We start from the raw sequence: 18,321 nt of genomic DNA on the forward strand, positions 1-18,321 counted from the left end.
TGCACCTACACTCAGCTATGAATACATTTATCTATTTCAGCACACAGACTTCTCTTCAGCATACAAAGGATTATTCGGCCATTTCTAAAACCTAAGACAATAGACCACATGGTCTAACTTGTAAGAACTCTTTTTATACCTTTTGAAACAAATGAACAATACTAGAATTTTATCATTGTTAAGTTATTTTTGTAAGTATTATTTTTCTATTTTAGTGTGTACAATAAAACACACATTTTGATTTATGCTGACTCAGAACTAATTAAGGAAATTCGTCTCACAATCATAAGTTTGTCTTTCAACAATATATATAAGATATATATATATATATATATATATATATATATATATAAACATTTTTTTACATGCTACAGATTGTCTCTAAGACAAAATCTCATCCTTGCCCTGCCCCAACTTGGCTAATTCTGTCTACAACAGTTCACTGTCATCCACCCTGGATACCTTCACCCCACTCACTACGCACAGAATCGGGCCTGACCGCTACAACCCTGGCAGACAGACAATACCAGAAGCCTCAAAAAATGTAGCCGTGCTCTTGAGCATCTGTGGCGTAAAACTAAGTCACAGCAAGATTTCAGCCAATATAAATCTGCCCACCAAAAATACCATTCCTGCCTGCACACTGCCAAACAGACCTACTTTATCACTCTCATTAACACCTTCTCACGCAGTCCCCGTCAACACTTTTATACCTTTTACCACTCTACTTTGTTCTCCATTACCCCTACCCACTAACTTACTCACTGCCCAGGAGATTGCTTATCACTTAAAAAATAAGATTGAGACTATTTGTCTGGAGATCTCCGCTCTACAGACATCTCCCTCACCGTACACTCCTTGTCCTCCTGCACAATCAATACTTCCATCTTTTAACCCAGCTACTGTAGATGAAGTCAATAAACCTTTTTTTCTAATGCCCACCTAACCTCCTTCCCCCTGGACCCTGTTCCTTCTCAAATACTACGGTCACCATCTGACTCATTCCTACACTCCTTAACTCATATCTTCAACCTCTCACTCTCTACTGGCATCTTCCCCAACCCTCTAAAACATGCACTAGTCAATCCCATACCAAAAAAGGCCCCACCAATCTTAACAACTTAAGACCCATCTCTTTACTCCCTTTTGCCTCCAAACTCCTTGAACGTTTAGCCTACAACCGACTGAGCAACCACCTCATTGAAAATAACCTTCTTGATCCCCTTCAGTCTGGATTTCGCCCACAGCACTCCACAGAAACTGCCCTCCTCAAACTCACAAACGACTTACTAACAGCCAAAACCAACGGTCATTATTCCATACTCTTACGCTTGGACCTTTCTGCTGCCTTTGATACAGTTGATACAGTTGACCACCCCCTCCTCCTCAAAAAACTCAATTTGCTTGGTCTCCATGGCTGCACTCTCCATTGGTTTGAATCTTACCTATCTCATCGCACCTTCAGTGTCACTTACAACTCCACTTGCTCTTCTCCAACTCCCCTTTCTGTTGGGGTTCCTCAAGGTTCTGTCCTTGGACCTCTACTATTCTCGATCTACACGTCCTCCCGTGGTCAGCTGATGGCCTCCCATGGCTTTCACTACCATTTATATGCTGATGACACCCAAATCTATCTCTCTGCCCCTCAGCTCACCCCATCAATCTCCTCACGCATCACTGATCTACTAACAGACGTATCAGCCTGGATGTCAAACCACTTCCTCAAACTTAATCTATCTAAAACTGGGCTCTTAATATTTCCTCCCCCACATGACCCTTTGCCTGACTTCTCTGTCAAGATCAATGGCACATCTATCAGTCCGTACCCACATGCCAGGGTGCTATGGGTAACCTTACACTCCGAACTGTCCTTTCAGGCCCACATACAAGCCCCGTCCAAATCATGCCACCTTAGCCTCCGTAACATTTCCAGAATACGTCCCTTTTTAACTAATGACACCACCAAGCTTCTAATTCACTCCCTGGTCATCTCTCGCCTCGACTACTGCAACTCCTTCCTCATTGGATTACATTTACATAGACTATCCCCCCTTCAGTACATAATGAATGCCGCTGCCAGACTCATCCACCTTACCAGCCATTCAGTGTCCTCCACCTATCTCTGCCAATCCCTCCACTGGCTTCCACTCACCCAATGAATAAAATTCAAAGTACTAACAATAATTTACAAAGCCATTCATAACTCTGCCCCTAGTTACATCACTAACCTAGTCCCAAAATACCAACCAAGCCGCTCTTTTCGGTCATCCCAAGACCTCCTGCTCTCTAGCTCCCTTGTCGCCTCCTCCCACGTTTGCCTCCAGGATTTCTCCAGAGCATCTCCAATCCTTTGGAACTCCCTCCCCCAATCTGTCCGACTGTCCCCTAATCTATCCATCTTTAGATGATCCCTGAAAACCCTTCTCTTCAAAGAAGCCTATCCTGCTTTTAACTAACACTGTTTGACTTCCGCCATCAGCTCATCCCCCCACCGCTATTACATTTTGTATCAAATGACCCTTCCTTTTTAGATTGTAAGCTCTAACGAGCACGGCCCTCTGATTCCTCTTGTACCAAATTGTAATGCAACTGTAATGTCTGCCCTCATGTTCTAAAGCACTGTGCAAACTGTTGGCGCTATATAAAACCTGTATAATAATAATAATAATTAAAAAAATATATATATATATATATATATATATACTGTATGGATATATATATATATATATATATATATATATATATATATATATATATATACACATACAGTATATATAAATAAATATATATATATATATATATATATATATATACAGTGGTGTGAAAAAGTGTTTGCCCCCTTCCTCATTTCCTGTTTCTTTGCATGTTTGTCACACTTAAGTGTTTCGGAACATCAAACCAATTTAAACAATAGTCAAGGACAACACAAGTAAACACAAAATGCAATTTGTAAATGAAGGTGTTTATTATTAAAGGTGAAAAAAAATCCAAACCATCATGGCCCTGTGTGAAAAAGTGATTGCCCCCTAAACCTAATAACTGGTTGGGCCACCCTTAGCAGCAACAACTGCAACCAAGCGTTTGCGATAACGTGCAATGAAGCTTTTACAGCGTCCTGGAGGAATTTTGGCCCACTCATCTTTGCAGAATTGTCCTAATTCAGTTACATTAGAGGGTTTTCGAGCATGAACGGCCTTTTTAAGGTCATACCACAACATCTCAATAGGATTCAGGTCAGGACTTTGGCTAGGCCACTCCAAAGTCTTAATTTTGTTTTTCTTCAGCCATTCGGTGGTGGACTTGCTGGTGTGTTTAGGATCATTGTCCTGCTGCAGAACCCAAGTTTGTTTCAGCTTGAGTACACGAACAGATGGTCGGACATTCTCCTTCAGGATCTCTTGGTAGACAGCAGAATTCATAGTTCCTTTTATCACGGCAAGTCTTCCAGGTCCTGAAGCAGCAAAACAGCCCCAGACCATCACACTACCACCACCATATTTTACTGTTGGTATAATGTTCTTTTTATGAAATGCAGTGTTCCTTCTACGCCAGATATACTTGGACACACACCTTCCAAAGAGTTCCACTTTTGTCTCATCGGTCCACAGAATGTTGTCCCAAAAGTCTTGGGGATCATCAAGATGTGTTGTGGAGAAATTGAGACGAGCTTTGATGTTCTTTTTGCTCAGCAGTGGTTTTCTCCTTGGAACTCTGCCATGCAGGCCATTTTTGCCCAGTCTTTTCCTGATGGTGGAGGCATGAACGCTGACCTTAACTGAGGCAAGTGAGGCCTGCAGTTCCTTGGACGTTGTTGTGGGGTCTTTTGTGACCTCTTGGATGAGTCGTCGCTGCGCTCTTGGGGTAATTTTGGGCGGCCGGCCACTCCTGGGAAGGTTCACCACTGTTCCATGTCTTCGCCATTTGTGGATAATGGCTCTCACTGTGGTTCGCTGGATTCCCAAAGCTTTGGAAATGGCTTTATAACCCTTTCCAGACTGATAGATCTCAATTACTTTCTTTCTCAATTGTTCCTGAATTTCTTTGGGTCTCGGCATGATGTGTAGCTTTTAGGCCTGGTTCACACCGCTGCGGGGGGGAGATCCGGATGTGATTCGCACAGCAAATCACATCCGATCTCCGTAGCGATGCGAGTTCAGCCATACAGATAGTATGGCTGAATTCGCAGCGCTCCCACAGCAAACTCGCACGGGACCCTTTTTTTGGTCCGCAACAGAATCGGATCGCATGGGGGTTCACACCATGCGATCCGATTCCTGTGCGAGTCGGCAGATCGCACTGCGATATGCCGACGGATCTGGGGGTGTCATTAACATAACATTGACACTCCCAGCCGTCCGCATAGGGCAGTGTGAACTGCCGGCGGGAGGTGTGCGATGCGGGTAAACGCCGCGGATTCGCGGCATTCCCGCATCGCTATAGTGTGAACCCGGCCTCAAGGATCTTCTGGTGGACCTTACTGTGTCAAGCAGCTCCTATTTAAGTGATGCCTTGATTGTGAACAGGTGTGGCAATAATCAGGCCTGGGTGTGGCTAGAGAAATTGAACTCAGGTGTGGACAACCACAGTTATAGTATGTTTTAACAAGGGGGGCAATCACTTTTTCACACAGGGCCATGATGGTTTGGATTTTTTTTCACCTTTAATAATAAACACCTTCATTTACAAATTGCATTTTGTGTTAACTTGTGTTGTCCTTGACTATTGTTTAAATTGGTTTGATGTTCCGAAACACTTAAGTGTGACAAACATGCAAAGGAACCGGAAATGAGGAAGGGGGCAAACACTTTTTCACACCACTGTATATATGTATACAGTGTGCAACTAAAGCTAACTGCAGACAATTTCTGGTGTTCTCTTCCTAATAATACCTCAGGCAGGCAGCTGCAGTATTTTCAGTCAGCGTACTGTATCCTGTGCACAGCGTGCAACTAAAGCTAACTGCAGATAATTGCTGGTGTTCTCTTTCTAATAATACCACAGGCAGGCAGCTGCGGTATTTTCAGTCAGTGCACTGTATCTTGTGCACAGTGTGCAACTAAAGCTAACTACAGACAATTGCTGGTGTTCTCTTCCTAATAATACCTCAGGCAGGCAGCTGCAGTATTTTCAATCAGTGTACCGTATCCTGTGCACAGTGTGCAGCTAAAGCTCACTGCAGACAATTCCTGTTCTTTTCTTCCTAATAATACTACAGACAGGCAGACGATTCAGCTAGCTGCAGTATAATTAGTGTATATATATATATATATATATATATATATATATATATATATATATACATCCCAGCTTTGTGCAGCTACATCTCACTGCAGGCCATTCCTTGTGTACCTATTCCAATACATTAAAGAGAGTATGTCTGGAAGGCCAATAAGGAGAGGCAGACAGCCACAGGTCAATAAAAGAGGGCAAGCAGGTTCTGTGTCTAGAGGCAACAGTTTTGGTCTTGGACATGGTGCATCCTCATCAGCACATGGCCGTGGGCCACACCTGACCTTTTTCTTGGCAGCTGGCCACACTGAGCCAAAACATGCTGAAGAGTTGGTAGAGTGGATGACCAAGCCGTCCTCATCCTCTGTCACCCAGGCTACCTTGGCTGCCAATGCAGGTGCCAAAGCGGCCTATTCCTTGGACTCAAGGTCATCATCAGTTACTCCTTCCCTAGCCCCACCGGAGGAGTCCCCCGAACTGTTCGACCCCAAACAGTACATGCTCCTGGAGGATGAGCAGCGTTTTGAAGGCTCCGATGATTGTAACCAGCTTGAGGAAGGCAGTAACATGAACCCAGAGAGAGGGGTTGCCCAAGAAGGACAACAAACTGGCAGTCATGTTACCCCAGCTGCAGCACACTGTCAGGTTTGCTCCAGTGATAAGGAGGGAGGGGATGATGAGCTCACTGATTCTATGTGGGTGCCTGATTGGAGAGATGAGGAGGAGGCGGAGGATGAGGAGGCACATCTCCAACAAGGCAGGATGCCCTCCAGGGGCCAGCTTAAGGGCAGCCATCCTTCTGCCTCACACTGAAGAGCTCCACAAGTGCAGGGCGCTGGTGACTCTGTGCGTTATTCCAAAAGTTCTTCGGTGTGGGCCTTTTTTGAGATGCGTGCAGCAGATCGCACCGTTGCTATTTGAAACATATGTCTGAAGCGTATCAAGCGTGGACTAGACAGCAAGCGCTTGGGTACCACATGCTTAATCGGACATATGTCGAGCTCCCATGTAGCCCATTGGCAACACTACCTAAAAGACCCACACCAAAGAACAAGGCGGAACTCTCCTTGCTCCTCCTCATCAGCTGGGATCTCCAACCCCACTATACCTTCAGTCCTCTCAGAAACATGCACTGAGAGGAATGAAGGTGTAGACTTAGGTGTGCCACTGCCAAGTACTTGCGGGCAATATCAGTACACCAGCGTCCAATTCTAGCAGGCAGATTTCCCTACCCCAGTTGCTCCACTGCCGAAAGTAGTTTGCTCCCAGCCATCCACATGCCCAGTGGTTGAATGCTAGCTTGGTTAAAGTGCTGGCACTTCAACTGCTGCCTTTTCAGTTGGTAGACTCTGCCCCCTTCCGTGAGTTTGTGGAATGTGCGGTACCTCAGTGGCAGGTTCCCAAACACCACTTTTTTCACGGAAGGCAATTTCGGTTCTCTACCAGCATGTGGAAGGCAATGTCCATGCCTCACTGGACAGGGTGGTCAGTGGTAAGGTGCATATTACCACTGACTCATGGTCCAGCAGGCATGAACAGGGACGTTACCTATCTTTCACTGTGCACTGGGTGACTCTGCTGGCAGCTGGGAAGGATGCATGACAGGGTGCAGTAGTGTTGGAAGTTGTTCCGCCACCACGCCTCCAAAACTCTATTAGTGGTGATTCTGCCACACCTCTATCCTCCACCCCCTCCTCTTCTTCTTCCTCCATGGCCTCTTCCTGTGCTGATTTGTCCTCGGAACCAGCGGTGCTCTGTAGGCGTTCAAGGGGCTACACAAGCACGCAGGCAAAAATATGCCATGGTGTGCTTGGGGGACAGGAGCCACACTGGAGCAGAGATTCTGTCAGATGGTGAGCAGTGACAGTCCATGCATCAGTGACACTGTTCCTCTTGTCCACCTGTTGAAGCATACGCTGCATGGAATAATGGACAGGGCACTTGAGGTAGAAAAGAGGCAGGAAGAGGAGGTCTTCCTTACCTCTCAAGGCCCCCTTTATCCAGACAGTGTTTCTGCTGGCCTGCCGATCACACAGGAAGAGGAGGAGGATTGTGTCAGCATGGAGGTGGAGCCTAGCACTCAGCTTCAGCAGCAGTCTTTAAGGGATCATTTACAGTCCCAAAAAACCCATGGACTTGTACATGGCTGGGAGGAGGTGGTTGTGGATCATGTTGTCCTTAGTGACCCAGAGGACTCCGGACCGAATGCCTCAGCTAACCTACGCTGCATGGCCTCCCTGATCATGCAAAGCCTGTGGAAGGATCCTCGTATTCGTGGTATCAAGGAGAGGGATCATTAATGGCTGGCAACCCTCCTTGATCCACGTTACAAGGGTAAGGTTGCAGACCTTATCTTGCCGTCGCAGAGGGAGCAGAGGATGAAACATCTTCAGGAGGCCTTGCAGAAAGGTTTGTGCAAGACCTTCCAGAGTCTGGGAGGTTACAATATCCTGGTCCTCCAGGACAACGTGTTGCTGAGGCTTCGGTCAGTCACAGAAGGAGCAGTCGAGAAGGTGGCCATCTGACCAGTGCGTTCAGACAATTTTTTAGTATGCAGCCTCAAGGTATGATCGGTTCCAGCAACCATCACCAACGTCTGATTCACATGGTGCAGGAATACCTAGGGGCAAGATCAGACTTGGACACCTTTCCCACCAAAAATCCTCTGGGTTACTGGGTCTTGAGGATGGATCACTGGCCAGAGCTTGCATAGTATGCAATTGAGCTACTGGCCTGTCCTGCATCCAGCGTTCTTTCAGAATGCACATTCAGTGCTACTGGAGGCTTTGTAACCAATCACAGGGTGTGCCTGTCCACCGAATCGGTCAAATGGCTGACCTTCATAAAAATGAATCAGTCTTGTATCACCAGCTACCAAGCACCTGATGCTAATGTAACCAAATATTTTTTTTTAATGTGAGATCCCTTCAAGACTACCTATGCTGAGTGACTATCCTGTTATGCTGAGTGACTATCCTCTTCCTCCTCAATGTTCATGCTGATAACTTTTAAGAACATTTTTGGTTCTGGGCTTACGCCACCAATGGCCAAGGCCCAATTTTTAAGCCCCTGTTTAACAGGGGAGTGTAATTACAATTTTTGATGCAATACTTTGCAGCAGGGCTCATTCCTGTGCTACACCTAGAGTATCTGTGAGGGGTTGCAGTGTTGTGGCACCAGCACCAGTGCCTAAGGCAATTTTTCTGCTCCTGTTCAACAGGGGCATGTAATTATAATTCTTGATCTAATATTTCACAGCAGGGCCTGTTCCTGTGCCCACCAAGAGTAACTGTGAGGCCTTACAGTGTTGTGGCAACTCCACCACACCGTCCACCACCAAAGGCCCAATTTTTCTGACCCTGTTCAACAGGGGCATGTAATTACAATTCTTGAGCTAATATTTCACAGCAGGGTTCGTTCCTGCGCCCAACAAGAATAACTGTGAGGGCTTACAGTGTTGTGGAAACACCAAAACCTACGGCTCAAATTTCTGCATAGTATATAGGGCGGGGCCCTACTTTCAAACATCCAGATTTCAAACGACTCCTACTTGCAAACGGAAGGAGATAACAGGAAGTGAGAGGAAATCTACCCCTAGGAAGGGAATTCTCTCCTGTAAGGCCGCGTACACACGGGCGGACTGTTCGCCCAACTTTGTCCGCTGAACAGTGTTTGGGCGGACAGTCCACTCGTGTGTGGGCTTTCAACGGACAGTTTGACGAACAAGGTTTTTCGGAAATTCCGTAAAACTGTCTGCTGAAACAAGGTTTCAGCGAACAGTCCGCTCGTGTGTAGGCTTGTTCGTCAAACAAAGTTGCACGCATGCTCAGAAAGGATTTTCACACCGAAAGTTATAATGCAGTGTATAGGACGTCGTATTTTTCGTCCCGTCGTACGTGCCGTTCACGTCATCGCGCACGGTTTCAGCAAACTGTTCGTTCGTCGTGTGTGGCCATGTCCGTCCATGCTAATTTTGAGCGGACTGTTTGCCGAAACTGTTTGACGGACAAAGTTGGGCGAACAGTCCGCCCGTGTGTACGCGGCCTAAGAGTTCCTAGTTTCACAAAAAAACACAAATTTTCTAAATCCAATTGTCATTGGGACAGAAAGTGAGGTGAAATTTTCTGAACAAGTGCACAGACAGCAAAAAAAAATGTTACAGGGGTGATAAAGGGGATCTCCATACAGGACTAAAATCTTCTTTGTCTTTTGTTTTGGATATACATCATTGGGTAACTATACTAGACCTATGCGCTATATAAGATATTGCCAACTACATTCATTGTGTGCAAATAATAGTTGATACATATATTTACGATGTGTTTCCCTTAGCAGACTGCCCCTCCAAAGAAAACCCCATGAGTGTGGGTTGAAACGCATCAGAGTTATTTTTCATACTTTAGACAACGCTTATGTATTTGTTTGTATGGAATCTCAGTCTGTACTGTATATCCATATTTTTTTACATTTATTATTGTCCTGCTGGAGCAAATTTTTTAACTACCTTGTCAAATCTTTTTAATACTAAAACTATTTTGGATTACTGACACATTGTTGATTCGACCCATTAACTCTGCTGCCTAAAAATCCCACCTTTGGGGCAGCACTTCACATTTTTCATATCTTGGGGGTGAGCAGCACTCTCTAACCTGTATTGGTATGTGTCTTCCCTTTGTCACAGGGGTGATAATCCTTCCCACCAACATGACAACATGATCCACAGCCACCTCCTCCCAGCCATGTACAAGTCCATGGGTTTCTTGGGACTCTAAATGATCCCTTAACTAGATGCTGACCGCCGGCTGTCAAATGACAGCCAGGCGGCGCACCTATTGTGGCGGGAGGCCGTCATATGACAGCCTCCCGTTTAAACAGGGAATGTGCGCGATTGTGTGCGCGCATCCCTGTTTCTTCGGTGGCGGCGTGTCACGGAGACACCGCTTACCACCGAAGGGGGTGAACAGCCATTGGTTATGGCTGTTTACCACGTGATCAGCCGTGATGAAGTCACGGCCGATCACAGATGGTCACACCCCGACTGTGCACGGCGCATGCGCGCGATCGTGAGCGCGCTGCACGTGCACATCGGTGGCGGCGTGTTCCCCGGGAACACTGCTTGTCACCGACACTGGTAAGCAGCCATTGGCCGGCTGTTTACCCACGTGATCGGCTGTGATCCTTTCACAGCCGATCGCTAAAATGTAAACAAACCGTGGTAACGAGATGTTACCGGGTTCTCCTCCTCACACACCGATCGTGTGTGAGGAGGAGATTGCGGTAACATCTCGTTACCGCCTATAGTGTACACCAATCATACTGATTGCCCCCCCCCCCAATAAAGAGGACCTGTCACCACCCCTCATAGTACCTGTCAATCACAGTCCATCAGAGTACCTGTCACAGCCCATCAGAGTATTTGAGTACCTGTCACAGCTCATCAGAGTACCCGAGTACCTGTCACAGTTCATCTGAGTACCCAAGTACCTGTCCCAGCCCATCTGAGTACCCGAGTACCTGTCCCAGTCCATCTGAGTACCCGAATACCTGTCACAGTTAATCTGAGTACCCGAGTACCTGTCACAGTTCATCTGAGTACCCGAGTACCTGTCCCAGCCCATCTGAGTACCTGAGTACCTGTCACAGTTCATCTGAGTACCTGTCACAGCCCATCAGAGTACCCGAGTACCTGTCACAGCCCATCAGAGTACCCGAGTACCTGTCACAGCCCATCAGAGTACCCGAGTACCTGTCCCGGCCCATCAAAGTACCCGAGTACCTGTCCCGGCCCATCAGAGTACCCGAGTACCTGTCACGGTCCATCAGGGTACCCGAGTACCTGTCACAGTCCATCAGAGTACCGAGTACCTGTCACAGTCCATCAGGGTACCCGAGTATCTGTCACGGTCCATCAGAGTACCCGAGTATCTGTCACAGTCCATCAGAGTACCGAGTACCTGTCACAGCCCATCAAAGTACCCGAATACCTGTCACGGTTCATTCGAGTACCTGAGTAGCTGTCACAGCCCATCAAAGTACCCGAGTACCTGTCACGGTTCATCCGAGTACCAGAGTACCTGTCACAGCCCATCTGAGTACCCGAGTACCTGTCACAGCCCATCTGAGTACCTGAGTACCTGTTCCAGTCCATCTGAGTACCTGTTCCAGTCCATCTGAGTACCCGAGTACCTGTCACAGTTCATCTGTGTACCCGAGTACCTGTCACAGTTCATCTTAGTACTCGAGTACCTGTCACAGCCCTTCAGAGTACCCAAATACCAGTCACCAAGCCATCAGAGTACCTGTCACCAGGCCATTAGAGTACCCGAGTACCTGTCACCAGGCCATCAGAGTACCCGAGTACCTGTCACCAGGCCATCAGAGTACCCGAGTACCTGTCACCAGGCCATCAGAGTACCCGAGTACCTGTCACCAGGCCATCAGAGTACCCGAGTACCTATCTCCAGCCCATCAGAGTACCCGAGTATCTATTTGCAGCCCATGTCTCATAGAATATACGTTGGGTTGTTTGCTTTCCAAAATGGGGTCATTTTGTGGGTAATTTCACTGTCCTGGTGGTCCAGGACCTTAAAAAGTGTGATAGGTAGGAATGAAATGAGATGTGTCATTTATGCTCCTAGAACGCCTGAACGTACTACTTCAATGTTCGGGCCTCTCTCCTGTGGCCAGGCTGAGTAAAAGTCCTACACATGTGGTATCGCCATACTCAGGAGTAGCAGAATGTATTTTGGGGTGTAATTTTTGCTATATACATGCTATGTGTTAGAAATATCTTATAAATTGACAATTTTGTGTAAAAAAAATGCGTTTTAATTTTTTTCCACATATTACAAAAACTTCTGGAAAAAAATTAACCATTCAAAAGACTCATTATGCCTCACAGATTATACGTTGGGGTGTTTGCTTTCCAAAATGGGGTCATTTTATGGGAAATTCCATTGTCCTGGTACTTCAGGGCCTTCAAAAGTGTAATAGGTGGCTGAGAAATGAGATGCATCATTTTTGCTCGTAGAACGTCTGAAGGTACTACATCAATATTGGTGCTCTGTATGTGGCCAGGCTGTGTAAAAGTCTCACACATGTGGTATCGCTGTACTCGGGAAGAGTAGCAGAATGTATTTTGGGGTGTAATTTGTTGTATGCATATGCTGTGTGTGAGAAATAACCTGATAATATGACAATTTTGTAAAAAAAATAATAATAAAAAAAAAATCTTAATTTTGCAAAGAATTGTGGGAAAAAAATACAACTTAAAAAAACTTACCATGCATTGCTTACTTAATACCTTGGAATGTCTACTTTGTAAAAAGGGGTCATTTGGGGGGTATTTGTACTTTCCTGACTTGTTAGTGTCTCAAGAAATGAGGTACACCTGATGTACTAAAGGCCTGATCAGAAATGATCAATTTTCAATGATTGGCACCATAGTTTGTAGACTCTATAACTTTCACAAAGACCAAATAATATATACTAATGTGGTTTATTTTTACCAAAGATAGGTAGCAGTATAAATTTTGGCCAAAATTTATGAAGAAAAATTACTAATTAGCAAAAATTTATGACAGAAACAAAGAAAAAGGCATTCTTTTCACAAAATGTACGTTTTATTTTATTTATAGCACAAAAAATAAAAAACCCACTAGTGATTAAATACCACTAAAAGAAAGCTCTATTTGTGTGTAAAAAAAGACGTAAGTTTCATATGGATACAGTGTTGGATGACTGAGTAATTGTCATTCAAACTGTGAGAGCGCTGAAAGCTGAAAATTGGTCTGGTAAGGAAGGGGGTGTAACTGCACTGTATTGAGGTGGTTAAAGACTGCTGCTGATGCTGAGTGTTAGGCTCCACCTCCATGCTGACACAATCCTCCTCCTCCTCCTCTTCCTGTGTGATCGGCAGGCCAGCAGAAACACTGTCTGGATAAAGGGGGCCTTGAGAGGTAAGGAAGTCCTCCTCTTCCTGCCTCTTTTTTACCTCAAGTGCCCTGTCCATTATTCCATGCAGTGTATGCTCCAACAGGCGGACAAGAGGAACAGTGTCACTGATGCATGGACTGTCACTGCTCACCATATGTTTTCCAAAAAGCTTAAAAATAGATTTTTTGGTCTACATGTTAAAAATGTACCAGTTCTAAATTACAAACAGATTCTACTCAAGAACAAACCTACAGTCCCTGTCTTTTTTGTACCGCCTGTATACTGCTGTTCAGAGTATATAGGGCCTGGGGCCCCAAGCCTTTCCTTTTTTTTATTTGGGTGCGGGGTTCCCCTTAATATCCATACAAGACCCAAAGGGGCTGGTAATGGGCTGGGGGGGAGGAGCAGATTGCCTAGAGTTGACTGGGGGGGAGGGGTTGTTTTTTCCCTCTGCTCTCTCTTAATCCCCCACCACCCTCCCCTTTTTTTTGTTATCCCTTTTATTATGGGAGATGAGGGAGGGGCTGGATGTTTTTCCCTCTGTCCTCTCTTAGTCAGCTACCAGCCTCCCCTCCCCCCCCCCCTTCCCCTAAATACCTTTTTGTTTTCTCCCCTTTGGTGGGAATTTTTGAGGCAATACGCTGAAATATCGCTATTACAAAAATGACATAAGAATATAAATGGAAGCCCAGGGTTCACGAGGTACTCTGTTCAGGTTTTTATTCATCCTTTCCCCAATAGGTCGGTCCCAAGACAAGTGACTTTGTTTTCTGCCAAAAGGTGGAAGGGGAGACTCTGGGGCACAGGTGGTACACCTCTGCCCAGATGCACCTGTGCCACAGACAGGTCATGGTTTTTAGATGATTTTGTGTGTTTTTTTTCTTCTCCTCCTCCCTCCTTCTCATCAAATGCATACAAGGTGAGAGAGCTCAGAAGGCTGGGTGCAGACGCCAATTAGGCACAGCAGTACAATAAGAGACTCATGAGAGTAACGAGAAAATGGCAGGTAGAATGAAGATAGTGAGACCCGTAGGAAAGGATGGACGGAGGCTGCCCTATCCCCCTCGGGCTAGCAGGAGCTTGCGGCCGCCTCCCCCCGCTGAGGAACTGCAGGGGGGGGGGGGGCGGCTCAGTGTAGGAGAAGCTGTGGCAAACGCAGCAGGGGACTCCATCGTCCCTTGGCTGCTTCAGAGGATCCAGATGTGCATGAGAGGAGAAGACACACTGGGGGGTACCCCAATCCTCCCCCGCCAGTCACCGCCACAGCACCTGTACCTGTCCCTCCGGTGAAAACAGCACAGCGTGGAGAGAATCAGGGAGCTGTGTGTGTGGATCCGTGCAACAGAGAGGTTGGAGTGACATCTGCAGGTGGCTCAGGCACATTGCAGGCCATTCATCACCCTAGAAGCCTGCCGAGGGCTCAGGCTGAGGGATCCGCCCCCTTAAAGAGACAGCGCGTCCCTGCCACAGCTGGGGCTCATTCTGTGCCCTGCAGCCCTGAAGAAGTTCCATGGAGGTAGTGTCCAGGAGCCCGATGCAAGGGTCACCAGAGCGGGAAAGGCAGGGGATGCCAGCCGTAAGCGAATCGTCCGCAGAATCCGGTGAGGTCATCAGTGCTGAAGAGGACGATCGGTCGGCCAGGAGACCCCCCACGATGCAGAGCCATCTGGGATCTGAACGATCGGCTAGTCGTGTAGCGGCGCGGCTGCAGCCCAGTAAGTCGCAAAATTTATCTATGTCTTCTAGTAAACGGGGGTCGGGTGGTCAGGAGGTTTCCCAGGGGGTCACTTCAGGGGTTCCAGGGGTGGCGGTTGGGGGATTCAGGGGATGCTCCAGTGTTGTCTGTGTTTTTTTGCGGGTTTTCGGGAGTTGTTGGCCCGTTTTGACCCGGCTGGGTCTCCTTCCCCATCCCAAGGGCCTGTGTCGGCATGGACAGATGCGATGTCTAGCGGTGTTTCTGTGGCCCCTCCCCCAGCCCCCTCTGTGGCGCCCGTTCTGGTGGGAGTGGGCCTGCTGTGGACAGGGTAGCGGCTGCGTTACCAACGGAGGGGGCGGAAGCGGTTAAAGCAAAAGAGTCCTCGGAGGATAGGGTGAGGTTGGCAGATGCGGCAAAGTGCGAGATCCACATCTGCTTTGATGGTCCCTTGGGGGTCCATCTTAAGCAGGACGTACTGGACAAAATATTCTCCCTTTCACTGTTGGAAAAATGTAATATAGAAAAAGGCAAGGCGGATGAGAGCAAGAAGGAGGAGGAGGAGAAACGATGCTGGCAGGTTATCCCGTGCACATTTTTAAATTGGCTCCAGGCGTTTGCCATCTTGGCCAGCGTAATTGGTGAAAAAGAGCCGGAGAATTGCTCTCCGCTCTTTTGTTATCTGGGCGCCATCAGTGAAGCGTACAGGGTTTACGGTGGGATTGCTTGGCTGCACCATGACGAGCAGTTCCACCAGCGGAAGGCCTTGCGGCCTGGCTTGCGCTGGGATCATAAAGACATTGGGCTTTGGATGAAGCTCATGGCACAGGCGAGGGTTCCGGGTCAGCCCTTTTTTGGAGGGGCCGGCGGTTCAGGTACCGATGGGCAGTTTTTTGGCATTTGTTGGCAGTTTAATGAGGGGTCATGTCGTTTTGGCGCGGCCTGTCATTTCCGTTACGAGTGCTCTGGTTGCGGGGGCACGCACAGTTATGCCAAATGTTTCAAAAAAGGAAAAAACCAGCCAGACGAGTCTGCTTCAAAAAGGGAGGACGCCAGTAAGCCTTCCCACGATGGCGCCGTATCTTGATAGGTTCCCGCGGAGGGGGGCGGGGTGTTTTTAGGGGAGGGTTTTGCACATGGTTTTCGGATTCCTTGTTCGGGGCTAGTTGTCCCGCCCCCTCGGCTAAAAAATCTAAAATCAACTAGGCAATTTCCCTAGGTTGTCTTTGACAAGTTGGGGAAAGAGGTGGAGCTTGGGAGGATGGCTGGACCGTTTTATATCCCCCCGTTCCGTCTTTATATGTGTCCCCGTTAGGGGTGGTGCCCAAAAGAGAACCCAACAAATTTTGGTTGATACATCATTTGTCGTATCCGAGAGGGGCTGCGGTGAATGATGCTATTGATCCGGAATTGTCTTCGGTGTCTTACACCTTCTTTGATGCCGCAGTCGGTTGGGTGCAGCGTTATGGACAGGGTTCACTGTTGGCCAAGACGGATATTGAATCCGCCTTCCACCTTCTGCCGGTACACCGCACTTGCTGGGTTGTTGTTGGGAAGGGCAGTTTTTTCTTGACCCTTGTCTCCCGATGGGCTGCTCTATTTTGTGCGGGTATTTTGAAGTATTTAGCGCCTTTGTCGAATGGCTGGTCTGGGAGGAGATGCAGCTGAGATCAGGTGCTGCACTATCTTGATGATTTGCTTTGCATTGCCCCCCCCCCCCCCCCCCGATTCCTCGGTTTGTTCGGTATTGTTGCACACCTTGGAAGCTATTGCAACGCGGTTCGGGATTCCGTTGGTGCCTGGAAAAACGGAGGGTCCAGCTACGGTTATACAGTTTTTGGGCATTGTCATTGATATGCGGCGCATGGAATATCGCTTACCAATGGACAAACTGGAGGATCTGCGGGAGAGGGTGGCAGAGGCAGAGGCTTCGAAGAAAGTCAGGCTTAAGCAATTGCAGTCCTTGTTGGGGAAACTTAATTTTGCTTGCCGCATCATGCCTATGGGTCGCATCTTCAGCCGTCGCCTTAGAGGTGTCACTTCGGGAGCTCTCTTGCCTCACCACTTCATCAGGCTTTCGCGTGAGTTGAAGGCTGATTTGAGGGTGTGGGGTGAGTTTTTGGCCTCTTATAATGGTAGGTCTTTATGGATGGCCCCTGTCGTGGCGGCTTCTGACATAGACCGTTATACTGACGCGGCGGGCAGTTCAGGGTTTGGGGCGTTTTGTCAGGGGCGTGCTGTGCGGTGGCGTGGCCGGAGGCTTGGTGTGATGCGGGGTTCTTGCGTAATTTGGGTTTTACTGGAACTCTTCCCAATTCTGGTGGCTGTGGAAATTTGGGTCCCCAAATTTCAGAATCGGCGTGTTTGTTTTCATTGTGACAACATGGGGGTGGTAGAGGTGGTGTCTAGTTTGTCCGCTTCTTCGCCGCCAGTGGTGCGCTTACTGCGTCATCTGGTCTTGCGTTGTTAAAACTTGAATTGCTTTGTACAAACTGTTCATGTTCCGGGTGTTCTGAATTCCATTGCCGATTCCTTGTCTCGTTTCCAGTGGGAGAGGTTCTGGAAGTTGGTCCCGGAGTCGGAGCAACAGGGGGTTCTTTGTCCCGAGCAGCTGTGGAGTCTGGCATTGAAGTAGCGGACAGGTTGTTGCGTCAATCGGTGAGCGAGAACACCTGGGCTGCATACTCAGCTGTTTGGGGTGAGTGGTCCGATTTGGTGAGGTCGGTTGGGGGGTGTGTTTCTGCACTGGATCAACTGTCTTTGCTGTTGTATTTCATTGGAACAGGATTCACCCGGGAATGTCGGTTTCAAAGATTAACCGGAATTTGGCGGCTTTAGCATTTTTCTTTCGGACGCACGGCCTTGTCGACGTGACAAAGGACTTTAGGGTGAGGCAGGCTATGAAGGGGTTCAGGCGTGGGCGGGTGCTGCCGGATACTAGATGCCCGGTCTTGTTTGAGTTACTGCAGGATCTGGTGGAGAGGTTGCCCAAGGTTTGTACCTCTGCTTATGAGGTGAGTTTGTTCACGGTCGCTTTCACTGTGGCTTTTGTTGGGGCATTGGGGAGCTGGTAAGCAAAAATAAGCGGGGTGTGGGGGGCCTCCAATTATCAGATGTTAGGGTGTCCGGTGATTGCGTCCGGATTCATATTGGGAGGTCTAAAACGGATCAGTTGGGTAAAGGGATTTCGGTGTCTTTGTTTCGGGTGCTGCCGGAAGCGGTTTGCCCGGTTTCTGCAGCCCATCAGTACGTGAGGGTGAGGGGTTCAGGGATGGGTTCCTTTTTGCTGCACAAGGACGGTTCTTCCTTGTCACGTTTTCAGTTTTTGACGGTTTTCCTCCGTTGTCTGGCTCTGGTGGGTAGAGAGACGTTTCCCAGTTTAATACTCATTCTTTCCGGGTGGGGACGGCTACCGAGGCGGCCAGATGGGGTTTGGAGGCACGGGTGGTGAGACGCATAGGAAG

At 47.8% G+C, this 18,321-nt stretch overlaps 2 protein-coding genes across 13 annotated transcripts in view; one reads left to right on the forward strand and one right to left on the reverse strand.

Annotated features, from left to right (window-relative positions):
- The window catches only part of CUNH10orf71 (chromosome unknown C10orf71 homolog), a 1,142,779-nt gene that overhangs the window by 479,457 nt on the left and 645,001 nt on the right, over window positions 1–18,321 (reverse strand). The window lies entirely within an intron of this gene.
- Window positions 14,120–18,321, forward strand: part of LOC143930478 (uncharacterized) — a 98,078-nt gene continuing 93,876 nt past the window's right edge. The window contains exon 1 of the mRNA XM_077454820.1: window positions 14,120–14,879. Coding sequence (XP_077310946.1) covers window positions 14,675–14,879 — 205 coding nt within the window. The 5' untranslated portion in view covers window positions 14,120–14,674. The remainder of the gene's footprint in view (window positions 14,880–18,321) is intronic.

The sequence above is a fragment of the Lithobates pipiens genome, unplaced genomic scaffold (assembly GCF_037356315.1).
Source record: "Lithobates pipiens isolate NorthernLeopardFrog02 unplaced genomic scaffold, aLitPip1_a1.2 Scaffold_25, whole genome shotgun sequence".
NCBI lineage: Eukaryota > Metazoa > Chordata > Amphibia > Anura > Ranidae > Lithobates > Lithobates pipiens.